The sequence below is a fragment of the Symphalangus syndactylus genome, chromosome 1 (genome assembly GCF_028878055.3).
Source record: "Symphalangus syndactylus isolate Jambi chromosome 1, NHGRI_mSymSyn1-v2.1_pri, whole genome shotgun sequence".
Lineage (NCBI taxonomy): Eukaryota > Metazoa > Chordata > Mammalia > Primates > Hylobatidae > Symphalangus > Symphalangus syndactylus.
Window position 1 is genome coordinate 74,088,246 of NC_072423.2, and position 19,358 is coordinate 74,107,603.

General features: G+C 39.6%; 1 protein-coding gene across 18 annotated transcripts in view; it reads left to right on the plus strand.

The window, feature by feature from the left end:
• PTPRM (protein tyrosine phosphatase receptor type M) overlaps positions 1-19,358 on the plus strand; it is an 834,094-nt gene that overhangs the window by 548,412 nt on the left and 266,324 nt on the right. For 7 of the 18 annotated variants that reach the window (XM_055238011.2, XM_055238031.2, XM_055238021.2 and 4 more), the window contains one exon: positions 410-484. The exons of the other annotated variants lie outside the window; for them this stretch is intronic. In XM_055238011.2, the coding sequence (XP_055093986.1) occupies positions 410-484 (75 nt within the window). The remainder of the gene's footprint in view (positions 1-409; positions 485-19,358) is intronic. 18 annotated transcript variants of the gene reach the window in all.

The following is a 19,358-nucleotide window of genomic DNA, read 5'->3' on the forward strand; positions in this document are numbered from 1 at the left end:
TAAAAGCCTAAAGTTTGGATCACCAGAATTAACAATGAATCTTTCAGCACCACACTCAATTTCAATTGGAAACACTGCTCAGTCTTCAGCTTTATTTAGGATGAATGTTTTTGATTTTGTTTTCCTTTTTTTCTTCTTCAGTTGATCTATCCAAGATCTCAGGCAAAGCTTGCAACTGTGTCATAGTCAGAAATCCAACTGCCTGACTCGAGCTTGTTTAAGGGAAAAGAATTCAGAATATTCAGCACCTTGCTATGGTTTTTTTTTTCTTTTTTTCCTTTTCTTTTTGTTGTTGTTAGAACAAAGTTGAGACAATTTGATATACTGATGGAGATTCTTGCTAGCCTAGCTTCAGTCTGGCTTTTTTTTCCCTCATGCATGCTGACCTGGAAATCCTCCTTTGCCTTAGCTGCGATAATCGTGACTCAGCTTACAACACCTTACATTCGCATCGCCCCCGCTGCAGGCGACGGCCAACTAACAGGTCAGATGTTCAAGTATAGATGAGTCATCTTGCCCATTTCCCACTCATTTTTCTCAGCTCTGTTTCTCCTCTACATTTCCTCCTTTGCTTAAGGCCTGTTTACAGTGTTCCAGACCCTTGGTACAGACCTTTGCTCGTATTAAATTAAGTGACATGCTTGGCCTCTTCTGTGTGCACATTTATATCCATGCATTAAGTACAACTCCACTGCATGTTTTCATTGTGTGTTTGGTCTGTTGGTATGTTTCTTTCTAGACTAATGTTATATAGAAATGAAATTTGCTGGACTTGAAATAGCAATAACATCAAACAGGGTTTCCAACAAAATACATAAAGATATATTCCTAGTTTTCCAAATTAGTCTAAACTGGTATTGAGATTTAAGGGTGTAAGAGGTTTATTTTTTACCTTGCCTGGTCTAGTTTGCACATACATTTAGCTATACACAATCTTGGCTGCCAGTAGTATTAAACGAAGCCCCCCAAAGGTGTTTAGGGTGACAATGTTCTAACAGCTTTGTGTGTAACATACAATAGTTGCAGAGCTGATTGCATTCCTTATAGATCCTTGTTTCAAAGCGTAGTGTTTATATAAATCATGCAGTGGCATATCTGCAAGTCAAATGCTTTGAGCAATTTAGGAAAGTTTAGAAAAATTGAATGGCTTAGAGTCAGGGAGTTGAACTGTGCTTCCTTATACCAAGAGAAGTGAGCTTGTTCACTCTTCCCTCTAAAGCCTTGTAGACACCTCTATACATTCAAATAGGAAAAGAGTCCAGTAAATTACTTCAGATTGAAGGTGAGTAGTTAGTGAACTCCAGAAGACAAACTTTTTTGCTTCAACAAAGGCAAGTCATTGTCAAGATTTCTAACATAATTACATGGGCAGGACTCAAAATTCTGGTTTCAGAAGCACCTGCTTACAGTCTAAGCCTGATGAAAGCCAAGTAAGAAGCAGACACTACTTTCTATATGATTTTCACTCCAGCAATTGTTTTTTGTGTGTGAAACTAGGCAATGTCCCCTAACATTTAAGAAAATGGTAAAGCTTAACTCATGGTAATAAATTACAAATGTTTAAGTTGTTCTGTGAACTTATTATTTTGGACAATTAAGAAAACTAAGCCTCAGGAAAATTATAGACTGATGTTATAAGGTAAAGAAATATAAAATAATTCTATTTCCTTCTCCACTGGAATTCTGTACATATTTTCAGTTCTCTATTTGAGGGCCGAAAAGCTATCAATTTATTGACAGTTCTGTTGCCCTTGCCTTCAAGTTTCTTTTAAGAGTATTTCTTTTCCTGATTTAAGTTCTACTTGTTACAGATTCTTCCTTCTCCTGAACTTCTGAAGTGTTCTTCCCACAAGTTAAAGTACTTGAGGGACAGTGCCTTTCTTAATACGTCCTCCCCTCTAAAACCCTGACCTTTCAGGACTGGCCTGTGGCACTCTGTATAGGGTTAGGAGTCCATCTTGAAGGTTATTGGGATCCTTCAGCAACTCTGACCACCCATTATGTCTGAGCCGGCACCAGACTCATCAGTACATTGTTAAAAATGGGTTGTTCCCACCTTCATAAAACAAGTACTTATGAAATACAATTCAATAGTCCTTTTCCCAAGCTTTACCTATAATCCACTAACTTCAAATGAAGCATACTGTTTACTAGGAATGAAGTAAGCAAGGCTTCTGAATATAGTTTTCACTCTAAAACTTGCCTGATTGAGAAGATATTTCATAAAGCAGCCCCTGTCATAAGGCATTTAGACACAGTGAGTGTCATTATTTTGGAGCTAGTCTGAAGGACACACACACAACTGCAGTGTGTGGCTGCTATTCCTCGTAAGGGCTACAGGTGATCTACCTCATTTACTTTGGTTTATTAGGGATTAAAATGATGGTGTGTCAGAATAAGCCTCAAAAACCAGTAAAAAAAAACTACTCTTGTTCTTTCTTCAGTATTTACTGCTGGTTTTAATGATGGTTAGTCTTACCCAGATAAATTCACACTCAAATAATATTTCTTTTGCATTTTCCATTTGCATCACCCATCAACTTTGATAGCATTAACACTGTCTTTCTTAAGGGATTTATTCATGAGTCATACTGCAAGCCTGAGACTTAATTCATTCAGTCATTTATTTGACATTTATTTATTTATTTATTTATTTATTTATTTTTTTTTTTTTTTTTTTTTTTTTTTTTTTTTGAGACAGAGTCTCGCTCTGTCGCCCAGGCTGGAGTGCAGTGGCGCGATCTTGGCTCACTGCAAGCTCCGCCTCCCGGGTTCACGCCATTCTCCTGCCTCAGCCTCTGGAGTAGCTGGGACTACAGGCGCCCGACACCGCGCCCGGCTAATTTTTTGTATTTTTAGTAGAGACGGGGTTTCACCGTGGTCTCGATCTCCTGACCTCATGATCCATCCGCCTCGGCCTCCCAAAGTGCTGGGATTACAGGCGTGAGCCACTGCGCCCGGCCTATTTGACATTTATTGAGCACCTTATGTGTGCCAGGTATGGATCGACCAACTCTTTTCAGGAGTTTTACTTTGTATGGTTGCCTAGACACCTTGGCATCAAGTACATTTGCATTAGTAACCCCCAAACCTACGTAAGTGCATACTCAGATGAGTGAAAAATTAGTATCATACTTGTCATTTAGCAAAGCTAAGAAAAGACAGCAGTTTTATAACTGATGGGAACCAAAGGACCTGTATTTCAAACCATTTCTCACTGTGGTAAACAGCCTAGGAAGTGGTCAGTGGGACAGCTCTGAACATTTTCCATCTGTGACCCATTCAACCGTTGTGTTTAATAGATCAATCCTGTCCCTTCCAGAAGCCAACAGAAGATACAGGAGGTATACATTCTGAAGTCTTCAGCTCTTTTTTGTTCATTTTGTTCTAACTGTGCTGACATCTTGCCCCTAAAAATCCTATTTGATGCTATACTTGCACTGGGAAGCTTTTGTGAGATGATGAGTCCTTTGCCTTGCTGTCCCTTTTGTACTGGTATGTGGTGCTTGCTGGTTAGGTTTCCCTTGGTGTAGGTGGGCCCTCCCCCACTTGTCTACCACCACTGAAAACAAGAACCTTGGTGATCTGACCCCAGCACCTAGGACTGTGCCAGGCATGATAGCCACTCAGGAGGCTGAGGCAGGAGAATTGCTTGAACCCGGGAGGCAGAGGTTACAGTGAGCTGAGATCAAGCTACTGCACTCCAGCCTGGGTGACAGAGTGAGACTCTGTCTCAAAAAAAAAAGTGCTCATAAATATTTCTTGACTGAGTTCTTTGAATGGCCCAGATGTCAGGAGGGTTCCAAAGAAGGAATTTGTGGAATGCTAGGACATTTCATGAGCAGTCCTGTCATTGCACTAGGGAGTGTTGCTTAAACTTCTTGACCCCAATCAATGATAAGAAATACATAACTACCCAGTACTGTATATACACATATACATACATGTAAATTTAACTGTAATGAAAACTTTTAGAACCGTACTCCAACACTACTCACTGCAAACATAAGATATACCCTGATTTTTGTATTCTGTTCTACATTATTCTTGTTCATTTTTTTAAAAAAATTCTGGTTGCTACCTTCTAAATTGATTTCATTTCCCATTAATGTGTTGTCATCCACAATTTTTTAAAAAATGCTTTGCTAAATTACTAACTAGATTTAGGAGATAGTAAAGGGGAGTGGAATGTCTGATTGGAATGAAGGTTCTGTCTACCTCAGAAATCCTACTCTAAAGAGTACACACAGAGAAACTTCTAGAAATTGGAAATGCCCCTAGTCTCTTTCTTCCTTTTATCTTGTGATTCACTGTTCATAACACAGAAATGATTTGGGAAGAAAGTAGAAAGCTATACATGCTAGGAATTTCTCTTAAAAAACTTTTTATTTTTCACATATATCTAGGCTTTTTAAATTAAGATATCTTTGTTTATGATTTAATAACCCAGCCAACCCTGACATGCTGTGGAGAATGCTATATATATATATATATATATATATATATTAAATCAGTAGACCTTTCCATTGCAAATAAAACAAACCCTAGGTGTTGCAACTCACAAAAGCATGAGACAGCATTGTCTGTCTGTCTTGTTCCCCGTGTAGCCCGCAGGCACCCAGGAAGTGTTTCAAATTGTTTGCTGAATGACTGAATGAATAACAGTTGATGACCTGTCTTACTAAATTTATTCCTAGGTATTGTATAGCTTTCATTTATTATTGTGAGTACATTTTGATTGAGGGAAGGAATATTTTGAAATTGGTTTATTTTGTCTTCTTTTGACTGATTTTATGTTACTTTATGCAAGATTGCAAAATGTCTCTTTTTAATATATATATATATAAATTTAATAAGCTTTTCCATTGCAAATAAAACAAACCAATGGTTTTTCAACCTACTTACAAAAGCATAATTTCGATCACCCATTTCTTTTGGCAAGAGCCATAAAAAAGGTTGAATGTTAATTGATTTTCTAAGAGAATGACCCTGCCACTCCCACCAACGTTATCTGTTTTCCTCCTACTCTGCTGACTGTCTGTCCATTTCTCTACTTCCCACCCGTCAGATCCCATCTCACATCCTAAGTCCTCTTTATCTTCAGTAAACCATGGCAGAGCTACGATGCAGGTAGATAATGTCTGTCCTTCTGGGGACCCAAGGTTCTCTGTTTGTAAGATGAAGATATAATTGATTGGATCTTAGCCACACTGAGTAGCAAGGAGGACAGTATATGGCTTGAAGATGGTGGGATTGTTTACTGAACATTAGCTTAGTAGCAGTAACAGCAGGTACAAAGGTCCGGTGGTGCGATGAAGCATGGTCAGATATGAAGAATTGCAGAAAGGTCATCATGGCTGGAGAGCAGAGAGCAAAAGGGATGTGTGGGGTGAGCAGTAAGGTTATACAGGCAGAACAAGGCCAACTGTGACCGTGTACCTTACATTAAGGACTTCGATCTTGATCCCAGGAGCAGTGGGAAGTAATGGAAGTGTTTTAGGAGGGACAGAAAGGATCAGTTTTGCTCTGTATACTCCAGCCACACTAGAAACATTGGAGAAGAGATGAAAAAGGCCAAAAGACTAAAAGTAAAACTATAAGAAATGGAAGACTGTCCAACACACTGGAAAAAAAAGAACAGTGTAAATAGATGTGAACAGAAGAGGTAAAAGCCAGGAATTAATACAGTAAGTACTGGTCATGGGGAATGGATCAGCTGCAGCCAGCATGGAGGAGCACACGCTAGGGAACTTAAGGGACAGAGTCAGCCATATCAAAGGAATGCTTAGAATCCCTTCCAGGGGCCATATTTTATATATTTTTAAACTTTCCTCAGCCTGCCACTCAGTGCTTGGACTCAGAGTCTGGCTGTATTTTTTTTTGATGGAATGAAGCTATTTGTAAAAGATAAAATTCCCTTGAAGGGTGAACAAATTTTCACACTGCTTTTTTAAAAAAAATAACATCCCTGCCACAGTGGCACTTCCACCTGTGACTGCAGTCAGGGTGAATGGGGTTTCAGGAGGGGCAACTGGACCAAGAGCTACATAGACCCCCTCCGGTTAGCCTCCCATCAGACAGTGCATACAGTTTAGCTCTGACAAAAACCACAGTTGCAGCTTTCTGTCCCTGAAATATGTAGCTTTAGGGAGCTGTCCTGTGAGCACTGTCCTCTACTACTAGAGAAGCAATCATTCATTCATTCATTCATTCAATCATTCATTGTTTCCATCGATGAGCTTTCACCCCCTAGGAGAGCTGGCCCTACCATGAGCTCTACATAAGAGAGGAGGAACATTCATGGAAGTGTAGGGTATGCTCTTTGCTCTATAGGAACTTATATCTAGTGCCTTTGTTAAGACCAACATAAACAGTTCAATAAATGCTCCACTTCCGTAAGCTTACCAGCATCTTGAACTATTTGTAATAGTGGTAAGTGGGTAACGAACTAAGTTAACGTATACTCAGTTGCACTTGAAAACATACTATCTATATGATACTGGAGTCATTTTCAGTGTCAGAAGCTTCAATTTAACCTTTTGAGAGAAATTTGGATAAAAATTAAGGGAAGAAAATGCCTCCTTTAGATTTCTTTATAAATAAAAAATGGCTAAACTCTTCATTTAAGCAGATAACCAACTGATTGAAAGTAGTGGCTAACTTAAAACCACCATTTTCCCACTAACTAGGTATCTTACTTTTTGTCAAATGCAGTATTCTGTAAATATAGATGATTAACAATTCACATACACTGTTGTGGGCATTTCATATTAAATGGCAGAGGGGGATATCAGTGCTATGTGTTTCGGCTACGGAAGTTAATATAGAGTGTTGGTGTGAGGAGAATTTGATATTTTTGAGATTTTCAGCATCTCTTTCAAGGACTGCTTGAGGATTCTGAAATTTCCTTTCTGGCTAGAAGGAATGTAAAGTGAGGGTAAAATTTTATTCTTTCTGCAATACCAGCTGACTGCATTTTAATGGGCTACAGTGTCACTGCTGATTTATTGCCCTTTTTGTTCTTTTATGTGTTATATTTGTCATTTTGCTGTGGCAGTTTCATCTATAAAACAGTATAGTTACAAGAAAATGGTGAGAGGATACAGGCATGCCATGGGGGATGCTGTTCCTTTTTTCTTGTCATTTTTGGGAATGGAATACTGAGTCAAATGTCAAGTATTTGATTTCAGAAACAATATATTTTAAAATCTGTATATTGCACTGAAATAGTATTATTTTCCATTTGTATTATGTAAACTTCAGAATTTCCATGTAAAAGATTTTCAATGTATAAAAACAATTTAATTTGTTGATACTATTTTTGGTTTTCCTTTCTATCAGCAGTGTGATAAAGGAAACCAAAACAATATTTTATACTGTCTTTTGTTTGCTTAAGGCATAGAGCTTTCTGGCTTGAATGGCATATATCGAAATTTTATATTTCAGGAAACCTACCTTTTAATTTTGACGTTAATTTGGTGTATTATGCATATCCAAAAAGAATACTGAAAAGAAAGTTTTGAGTTTAAAATTAGCCAAGAGTTTGGTAAAAGATACAAAATACTGTGAAAAAGAACGTACTTTCAGTTTAAAAAACACTTGAAGATTTTTGCATGAAAGATTTTATATTGATAGTGAAATTGTTCTTGACTTTTTGATAAGGAAATATATTATTTCAATTTTTATATAAAATTAAACCAGTTCATTCTTGATATTAATAAAAATGAGAAAGGCCTGAATGTTTTTTAAGTATTTATCAAAGCTGAATGACAATATCTGTGTCACTAGTTCTTTCTCTTTACCCTGGTGACTAGCATGGAACTAAGACACATAGTTGCTGTTCCCTGGCTGTACTGTTGATAGATACCAATTGTGATATTTTGATTTTCATCCATGTATTTATCTTAGGAAATTATTACTATAATTTAAAATATAAGGAATCAAAATTCAGTCTAACTGTTTTAAGTCTAAAGATCCCAGTGATGTCCCTTAGCATCTGCAGGCAAACGGCTGTGTTGTACTGCTGTGTGATTAACGTTGTGGTTGACTTTGGATTTAGGCTCTCTTGTACATAAACACTTTTAGATTACTATTATTATAAAATACCTAGTATTTGTGAGAGTTCTTTGAAAATATTTATGGTTGTGTTCCAGTATATTAGATCCATTCAGAATGGAAAGGAAGTCAGAATTTCCTTCATCATCATAAGACAGCAGGATGTAGAGGAGGCAACAGATCAAGAAAGTATCAAGAATTGATTTAGAATAAATGATACCCCTTTTTGAAGAAAGGATTCTTGTTTTAAATACTTTCACCAACCTTGTCAAAAAATCAAGGGAGAAGTCAGGCTGGCGAATGAAAAGAGAAAAAGCACAGTCCTTAGAGGAGATGCGCCTCATTTGGCCTTTCAGCAGTATCAGTGTGAAACGTGTTCTTCCATGTCTCCAATGGGCTGAGAGTGAGGCCCAAAGTCTTTTTAAAATAGTCTTCAAAGTTTCTATCATGTTAAAAATATCACCTGCCTCCCCAGTCTGCAACATGCACATACTACTTTTCTACTTTTAGAATTGCCATTGTTGTTTTTAATGTGAAAGGATCTTGGATTTGGCTTTCATTTCTGATTATTTCTCAAGTCATGGCTTTTCCAGCTTAGCTACCCTATATTCTTGAAATAACCTCTCTCTGTCTGGGGAGGTTGTCCTTAGGAAAAGGGGAGGAGAGGTCGCTTTCCATGGTGGAACTGTTGAGTGAGAGCCGTTGTCCAGCTGCTGTCCCATCTCAAATGCTTGCTGGCTGGAAAGCCCGGGCTCCATGAAACCGCAAGGCCAAGCATGGTGCATCTTCTGGGAGCATCACTTTCCTTGATGATAAATAATGCAAAAACTTTTTTGTCAAAAATTGATGTATTGTGGAATAAAATGCAACATTTGCATGCTTTATTAGAACGATCAAAAGTCTTAAAGATCGAAAGTCTTAATAAAAACGTCAAGCTTGCAGTGGGCTACCTAGGATAAAGCTGAGCTTCCTGCTGGAATTTGTTCTCTCTCCTTCCCCTGATGGTACAGATGATAGGAAAGTGTACCTCAGGGGTAGACTCCAGATCGTTTTCAAACCCACATGGCCTACTTCATTGGCAGTTTTCTAATGTGTTAGATAGGAATCTGGACTTAACAGTTCCCTAACTGTGATTTTAAAAGGGAAATTCACACAGGAACTCTGGAACCCAACGCACACAGTTTAGAAAGCATGCACACAGCAAGTAGTGGGTTCAAGTCCAGGCTTCTTGGGGAAATCTCTTGATCTCTCAACATCTCAGCTTCCATATCTGTAAAACAGGGAGAATACTATTTCTTTACCTCATGGTTAGTGGTGAGACGTCGAGTGCAAAAATGCACATAGAGTAGAGCACAAACCTGGCTCCAAGGGAAGGCAGTGGAAATAGCAGTTGCTGGTGCTTCTCATGTGGCTTTGTTGTTGTTACTCTAATATAGGATTGTTTTATGGCCCATGAGGCTTTCAAGATGACTCGGTAATTAATCCAGGCCACTGCCAGTCCCAAGTTGACACTGCAGCTCTTCGGAGACATTCAAAATTGAACTTCTGGGAAAATGAATGGATTTCTTGATAGTATGTACAGTATTATTTACATGAACACCATGTGGATGCTGTGGTCTCTAGGAGCACTGAAGCAAGAAAGGGACATTATTATTCTATCACATGTGAAGACCTGTGATGAGTCTCCCACTGATGATATTTTCCACTTTCCTGTCTTTGGGATATAAGCAGCATCAGCATGACCCAGGCTGTTACCTTGCTGTTGGCAATGATAACCAATGCTGGTGTTGGTGATGCTGATGAAAAAAGTTACTGCATTTTCAAATACAGCTATTTTATTTCAAGCAGTAATAGCCCAAAACAGAGCATAACCTATTTTGTACTTCCCTGCCACTCAGCACACTGAATAGGACACCAGGCTCCCTTTCTTGGCCATTTGAGTTTCCTTTGTCCCTCAGTGTCCTTAGTTTAAATGAAGATGCCTTTCTTTGTGCTTATCCTTCAACAGCATCAGTTCTCAAGAGAGCATGAGGGGATGCACTTTAATAGAACTCTATTATATGGATTATAGATATCTTATGTAATAACCTTTTCAGACACTAGGTATGGAAAGTAGACAAATATAAAGCTATTTGTAAGGGAATGAGAAGTCTTACTTAAAAGTAGGTCTTAGCCATGAATTTTCTTCAACATGCTGTTTTTCTATTTAGAGGAATAAATAACTATCTCTGAGAAACAATGTTTGAAAATAAACTTGGCACCTGCCTAGGAGTTAATAAATGGCATCTGCTTAGCATATCGATCAGTATCTCTGATGAGCTTTTCCATTTAGTCTAGTAAATATCCAAGCAATGCCTCACTTGAGCAGTGTAATTGATGTTCAGTTTAATATGTGTAATTTACTTTTTGGTGTTGCTAATGATGCAGTTATTAATTATGGCTTATTATTAATTATAACAGTTTATTCAAGTTGGAGCTCTTGATTAAAACACATACTGGCATACCAACTTTTGTCTGAGATTTTGTGTAGGTGTTGTCCTTACAGTGATTTAATTTGGTATTTTTTACTCACGATTTTATGTAATACCTCTTCACAGTAAACATGATAAACAAAAGTCTTTGTGATTGTAGTACCAATTCAGTGAGTTCTCCTTTATGTCTTTGAATAATTTCTTTAGATATTGGTATATGTTTATGTACAAATGCACACATGTGCACATAGGTAAAGACCACATCAAAGTGAGTTGCATGTGTCTTTTAGCCAGTTTAGGGACTTAATAAAGAGAATTATTTACATTTCTCCCTTACTTCTATGAGTAACGAAGTCTGAAAATGCTCCCATGGTAGGATCATAGGACTACAATAGCCATTTTTTAAAATAAAATTACTTTTAATAGTTTGAATCCTACTAGCATTATCTTATTAGACATTTCTCTGTTTTTTTACTTTCTGAAGAGCCCCAGACCATTGTAATTAATATACAGCAGAAATTTTGGCTAGTTTAAAGACTTCTAAAACAAACTCCATATACAATCATGACAAATGACCTATATCTATTTAATCATTGCAAGTATTGAGTTTATAACACTTTATTCTTGACAGATACTCACTTTGTGTCTCTCTGATATGTACCCAGTTAACGTTCTAGTCATTGATGGATATATATTTCACAGTGTTAAGTGCTGAAGATAGAACGTTTTGCCACTAGTATTTATTTCCATGCTCTTACTTTCTGTTAGTCTCTTTTTGTCATTGATGAAAGTTTTTCCAGCAAATTTTCTGGTAAGGATTTTGTCTTAGTCTGTTTTCTGCAGCTGTAACAGAATACCACAAATCAGGTCATTTATAAACAATAAAAGTTTATTTGACTCATGGGTTCTGGAAGCTGGGAAATCCAAGAGCATTGTGCTGGTATCTGGTAGGGTCATCTCATGACAAAAGGCAGAAGCAAGCAAGAGAGACAGAGAGGAGACATCAGACCAAACTCATCCTTTTATCAGAAACCCACTTCCGTAATAATGACATTAATCCATTCATGAAAACTCTGACCTCATGACTTAATCATCTCTTAAGGGCTCCACCTCTTAATACTGACTGTTACAATGGCAACTGAATTTGCAACATGAATTTTGCAGAGGCCATTCAAACCACAGTAGACTTTCATCTGTCATCACCATACTAAGAAAAACCCTTCTTTTCTTCCTGGCCATCTCTTGGCATCCTCAGTGGAGCTCATGTTCAAACATCTTCCTTCTTTCTTAGCGTGTTGTCTTTTTGCTCATGTAAGATCATCCAAAGGCAATCAAAGATGCCTCTCTTCTTAATAAACCCCTCTCTAAATACTGGAAATCTGTGGAGGAAAGACCATGAAATAAGACTTCTTGTTATCTTTACTTTTCACTTCTACTCTTTCCTTCTTTTTGTTTCCCATCATGCCCATTGCCCAATGTCTGAGGACTTTAAATAGAAAAAAAAAAAGAGTACAAATGAGAAAGACAGGAAAATTAAAGTGAGCTTTACCATGAGAGATCTTTGATTCAGCAAACATGTTCTCACATGCACTGTGGACACATAAGATATGAGCCAGGTCATGTGAGAGCCACAAAGATGAGTAAGACTACTTTTGTCTCAAGGAGTTTATGTTTAGTGTATGACATAAAGATTTACCAAAATAACTGAACTCAAGTTTGAAAATAGTAAGTTCTGTGCAAGAGGGGAGAAGCAAGGTGCTCTAGGAGTTCAGCAGGAGAGAGAATACTTTTCTGCAAAGCAATTAGGAGCAGTAGTTGGAATGTGTGGCCTTTGAAGATGGATAGGATTTGAACCTACACAAATTGAGTAGGGAAAGCTCCTATGCAGCAGGAGCAAAGGCCTTGGGAAGGGAAATATTGAGGGTTTGGAGAAATTGGGCATTTCCATTTGGTGTATTTCAGAAAGGAGGGTGGCATAATATTAGGAAAGGGGGTTGGAGTTAGCTCATGGAAGGCCTTTTGAAATAATCTTTAGAAGTTCTTGGATTTGATTTTTTTTTAAATGAAAGAGTGACTTGATTGGAGCTATTATTTAGGAAGATCCATATGGCTGCACTATGTCAAAGACACTGGCTAAGGTGTCTACTTGGGAGTCAGGTATAAAAATCCAGAAGAGAAATAGATGGCAGTGAAAATAAAGAAAAAAATAAGTAACATTTTTAGACTTGTTAGAGATTGGGAAGGACAGTAATAACTGACCTCTCTAGTATCAGATGACTATTCTTTAACCCAAGGGTGGAATAAACCTCCTTTGTAATTTATTCCAGTTTTCTGGACTGAATACAACCAAAATTCATGTACTTGCTCTTTTACTGAATACTGACTACGTTGTGCATAGACAGGGGAAAGCCTGTCTCAGCCTTTCTCTGTACAAACTTGAACTCTTGCTTTTGCACTTATATGTTCAAAAATATTTTTCTCCATCTATACACAGACCACTCATGGTTATTATTCTCTTTACAAATGCTTCCTGTGTCTTTTACAATATCCGTTCAGTAAAGACTTGTCAAGTGCCCACCGTGTGAAAGAGACTGCTAATCACTAGACAGCAAAGGTGGTAAGAAATGGTCTTTACTCTTGGGAAGCTCCGGTGGCAGGGCACCTGTTTGCCTTCTCCTGCATTAGATTAAGTGACGCTAGTTCCTTTTCCTTTCCCCTTCTTCATAGTCCTTCTTTTTTACCTCGTCGACCATTTGTGTTTCTTTTCTTTGATTCCATTTCCTCATCCACATGATGACTAGTATATCATGCTCCAGGATTATGTGCATGCCATTACTCTCGTACATTTCAGAATTGTATTGATCATATTACCAGATCTTTCTTTTCTGCACTTTGGCCAGGAAGTGCTTTCTCCTCTTGTTTTTCTTTCAGAATTATTAGTTCCTTATTGCATTGTTCTGTACTTTTCTTTTTCATTCTTTTGTTAGGCCCTCCTCTTTACAACTAACCAAGATCACTTTTGACTTGAGTCTTGTATTCCATAACATGAGCAATAATCACTCGAGTTTTCTGTATTATATTGGGGGATGCTGTAGTGCAATGAAATACGAGTCGGCTTCACAGTCAGACACCCTGGGTTCAGAGTATAGCACCATTCCTTCTCTTTCACTGACTTAGGACAAGCTGTTTATCTTGATGGCTTCTGTTGCTTCAGTTTCCTCATTTGTAAAATGATATTAATTATACTTCATGGTATAACATTAAAGAAAAATTGTATAAGGTACCCAGCATATAAAGTAGGTCTTCAAAAAGATTAGCTTTCTTCCTTCCTATCTTATTTAGTAGCACCCAGGCAGTTGATCAATATACTTTAAATTCCTTTACAATTCAGAGTGTCTTCCAATCTCTACATACTGGGGCTAGTCATAAATTAGGATTTGATTCCACCACATTTGCCTCTTCATTGTATAAAAGGATCTTTTCAAATAGTGCAATCAATGATGGAAATTGGATCGCTGAGAAAGTAAGATATTATTATATTAGGAGATGTTTTAAGGAAAACAACACAATTACATTTTTTTTCTCATTTTGCCATAGTCTGAAACACTTCCCCACTCGTACTTTGGAGCCATGGTTCTAGAGTTGGGTTTTTCTCCATGTTGTGTAGGGAATCCCCAAAGGTGTTACATAGATTCCTGGGTCCTACCTCAGACCTTTGATCCAGAATCCATGGGGAAGCCAGCCATCTGCATGTTTCAAAGCTCTCCAAACGATTCTTCACCCAGCCTGAGTTTTAAACTTCCTATAATTGGAGACCCTCTGTTTTAGAATATAATAAACAGAACGCCACAATAAATATAAGCCATATTTATTAGAGCCATTTATTGTTTGAGGAAATATTGTGTGTTTACTAAATGAAAGTCTGGAGAGTACATGACTTCCACTCTCTCCTAAGACCCTGTGAGTCCTCATCACAATTCTAAAAGGCCATCTTTTGTGTGTTTAGTTCTTAGGCCCTGTGAAGGTCATGTCACACGTCTCATGCAATTTGCTAGGCTCTACATTTTTTGAGCCTCAGAAATACTGATACTTCTAGCAAGCATACAGAATAGAGTAGGTATACTTACTTTTTGATGAGATGGTGAATGACAAATTTCAGACAGCAGGAAAAGCTCTAAGGGGTTTTTGCAAACAACAACTACTTTGTGTAGGAAGCTGTGGTGATCCTTTCTCCCACAGGAAAAAATGTTAAGAGGTAAACACGAGGTCTAGACCACGACCTAAAATACAAATCTGGAAGAAATTTTGAGAGACAGTAGGTTTCCATTTTAATGCCTTCAAAGTTTAGTTTCAAGCAAATGGTTGGAAACTTCCATTCTGAACTACATCATCTTCAAGAATCATCTGTTTCGGAAGCAGCCACCCCCACTTCCTTTCTTGATTATTCACTTTATGTGAAAGTTGCACACAGTTGATAACTTATTATTGACAGTTTGTTTCCCTTTTTTATTACTTGATAATGATTTGAGAAATTCAAATGGAAAAAATAAAACTATTTCATCAAAATAGTAAGAGCAGTAATAATTCTCTTGGACTTTTAGTGTCCAGATGATAACTGATAAGGCTTTGATAGATCATCTTCTCCACAGGGCATCAGCCAGTCAATAAATGAGAGCAGTAACTGTCATGAAATTAGAACAAAAATAAAAAAATAGATTGATTTTTTAGAGAAGATATATATCAAACAATCCAGTATCTCAGTTTTATATGAAAAATTATGTTTCTGATTATTACTTGTACATTGTATATGCTCTGTTTGCCCTACACTGGAAATTAGGGACAGAAGAAGAGTTATAAATTCAAAAGCATAATCAGGTTACAAAGAATACACAAAATGTGACTGTAGATTATTCCAGGAATAGTGATTGACTTCGCATTCCCAGGAAGAAAAACAATGATATGTAATTTAAATGAAAAATCTAGAAGGTGTTTTGCGATTATGTATAATGTGAAGAAGGAGCAGCTGAAAAAAAACTAAACAAGACTGCAGAGGATTTTAATTCTCTGGGCAACAAGACCTGAATGAACTGTCTCACAATGATCTTTAAAACAAGGATGTTGCTGTTTTTAAGAAAAAGTATAGAAATTTACCTCTGCATAGGTTCACACACACACAAAAGGAAAATTAATTAAAATAGAGTATTCCGTAAAAGTCATTAAAATGCTAGCACAAAGTGACGGAGTACTGAATTTAAATTTTAGATTATCTTTTGGGACCAGTGCTCTTTGAAACGCACTTGAAGGAACAATATTTTTACATATTGCCACTGCTTCCATTTTATTTTCCACTTTTAGCTCTTCTCCCTGTCTCATCTCTTAAGGTTTTTCAGCCTCCTCAGCTTTTCTTTTCAGCAGTTCCCATTGTTACTGTCCTTAGCCCCTTTTTTCTTTCTTTCTCCCCCAAATACCAAGAGTGGCTTTGTGGTACCTGGTTTGCCACTGAAACCTTTTGCATGTGGTGTGAATGGGGTAGTTTGTTGCTCAGGTTCAATTCAGACATTGAACCCAACACACAGCCCCAGCTGGCCATGTAGTCCTAGAGCCATTGTGGGTGTTGTCACCTGTACACAGCGGACTGTGCCTCTGTGAGTCTCTTGTGTCCTGCTCGTTCCAGCCACCCTTGCAGTTCAGGTAGGGGAGGCTCCAGGCCTGGGTGGGGCAGTAGCCTTCCCATGGCTCCCCGACTTCCTTCCCTTCCCTTCTTCAGCGAGCCTGTGTATTGCTGCCCAATTGTTCTCAAGGTACTGCCCTGTTATTTTCTGTGGTTCCTTATTTATTAAATTTAGTCTAGGCTATCCTACCCAGTGAGCAACACCCATCCCACCATAAAGCCTCGGTTCAAAATCCTCTTCCCAATCACCCCCCAGCCCCTGCTCCAGACCCTGCCCTTGAAGCTAGTATGTGACTCCAGAGGCCCCTTTGTTCTGGCTTATGAGGCACTCTTCCCACCCAGCGTTGAAACCTTCCAGGTGCTTCCAGCCCATTCATTATTGCAGCCTCTGACAAGGAGCCCTCCCTCATCCCCTCCACTCTTCCCCAGCTGGACTCTGTAGCTCACCTGTGACACTTAAGGCTTCTTGTCTTATTTACTGTGGTCTACTCCCTGAAAGAAGAGGCACATGCTCAACTCTAATTCCCCTGCAGAGCCTTGTTCCAGTACCTTGAGCACAAAAGGTACTAAATAAGGGGCTGCTAATTCGGAGGCTGTGGAAGCCAACATTAGCTACACATATGAATAGGACAGTGCTAGCCCACGTTCACAGCTGCATCCCTTATATTTAGAGGGAACGTCTGAGTGTCACAGGGATGCTTCTGTATCTCTGATCTGAACACTGGTCACTCCCCTCCCCAATGTAAGTCTGAGTAGAGATCACCCCCTACCTTTTTTTTTTCCTGCTCTTCCCCTTCTTCATCCTAACTAGGAGGAGTGAAGAGACGGCCCAGGGCTCTGCATGCTCTTGGATACAGCCACAGCCCCACTTCCCAAACTCACTGTTGGCTCGAGACCATCAGGATTGCTCTCACTGGCCCACCTTCCCCTTCTCTCTCATGCCTTAGCCCCCTTCCATCCCTATCTTCTGTGTCCTTGGAACTCCTGGTTGGCTACCAGCAGACCCCACCCATGCCCAGCCTGGGACATCCCTCCCTTCCTCTTCTAGGCAACTTCAACACTTTTTGGCCTAAGATTTCTCACACCTCTGTTCTGGTACTAAGTCTCCCCTCATCTTCTTGATTCCTTTTTCCCTGGGAAAATGAAGCCATCAAAAGAGACCTTTCAAATGCTCCGCTCCTAGACCAGCACATCTGCTCCGCCGAGAGCCTGTGCATTGCTGCGTGCATGGCTCTCCGCCGTTCCTCTGGGTGAAACATCAGCCCTCCTGGTTCTGCGCGCTGGTCCCGCCTCCCGCCTCTGCAAGGGCTTCCCTCCAGCAGGCAGCTTCTTTCCCTCCCGCATCATCAACTTGCCCTCTCTATAGTATCATTAGCATTCGCATTCAGAGATGCTGTCATTTCTCCCATCTTAAGGAAAAAAAAAGACTGTTTCCTGATCACTTTCTTCCTCTCTGGCTGCTCCGTGCGGATGCTCCCTGTGTCTGTATTCGCCTGGACGTCCTCCTCCACGTGGCTGAGTTCCATCCTCCTTGACTCGCCATTGTTTCCGTTGTTCGCTTCCTAAGTGTCCCCCGGCCGACTCATGACTGTAATCACCATCTTTTTTATGACAACCTCAAATTTGTGTTCTACACCCATTTCTCTCCTCTGTATATCCACCCAACTGCCTTCTTGCTATCTCTTTTGGATGTCTAATATCTCAAACCTCATTGGTCCAAAACTGAACTCTTGCTCTGTCCACCCACCCCTCCAAACCTGCTCCTCAGGCAGTCTCGCCCTGGCAGTTAGTAGCAGCTGCGTCTCTCCAGTGACTCCTCCCAGAAATCTGGTTGTTAACCCAACACACTCGACATCCAGTTCATCGGCCAAACTGATGGCTGGACCATCACAGCTGTCTCAAGTTTGATGGCATCTTGCCACCTGCACTGCTACCTTCTCACTCCAAGCCATGAGTGTCTTCCCTGCATCTTCATAATAGCCTCATAACTGAGGTCCCTGTCTCCACTGTGGCCCGCTACAGCCTGCAGTACACACGGCTGCCGGGATAATGTTGTTGAATATAAGCCAGATCAAGTTCCTCCTCTGCTCAGAATCCTCCCAAGGCTTCTCAAGCAGAGAGAGTCCCTTCCAGCTATCTAAGGAGGTGTCCCCACCCTAAAATTATGCTTCACCTTCTCCACAGTTCACCGCACTCTAGTCACACTCAGTATTTCAGTCTCGCTTGCACCTTTTCCCTTTTCCTCCTCCCTGGATGTCAGCCTCTCCCACTCCCTTTCCTCTTTCAGGTCTCTGCTTGAATGTTATTTTCTCAGTAATTCCTTCTCCAATCCCCCATCTTAACAGCTGCCTTGCCTTCACCCCGCAGCCCACTCCCCTTGATTTTTCTCTACAGCTAGCCTAGCCAGACACTGCCTACAATATTGGTTTACCTTGGTGTCTGTCTTCCCCACAAGGATTTAAGTTCCATGAGGTCAGAAGTTTTTGTTTTGTCCATCTGCTCACCACTGTATTCCTTAAACAGTGCTTGGCCAGCAGTTTTACTCAATAAACGCTTGTTGAATAAATGAAGAATATTGCTGGATTTTTTTCCTCCACATTCAAGGTCAACCTCGTACTAGTCACCACCGTGCAAAGTTCTGCAGCCGAGCTGTCCCTGCGGCCCTTCCTAACCCTGCCACTCCCCTCCCTTTGGGAAGCCTTCCCGTTCACTCTGGGTGAAACCAGCCCATGCTTGGGCAGCATGGTCAGTAGCTCTGGGCATCACTGACAGCCTTCATGGCCTTCCAGGCTTGTACCCTTGGATCTTCTGGGAAAATTTGTGCAGCCAGTTCAGTAGTCAAAATTGGGCCCAGACCTGAAGCCAGTGGCTGAGTACATTGTGTTCTCGGCCTGGCTTGCTGCTGTTATTTAATTTAACGTTGAACACTGGGCCAAAGCGGATTGTTTTCTGCCAAGTTGAAAACCAGCTAAATACTGCATTGGATAATCATTCTATTTCTTTTGAGCTTTTTTTTTTTTTTACATACTAGATGTTATAACTGAAATCTTAATGCAATTTGACTGGAATACCACTCTTTTTTATTTTCTTGGCCATTATAAAAATAATAACCAGCGTTATCACTAGGAGTCAGTAGACTGGGCATCTGCGAGGATTATGCT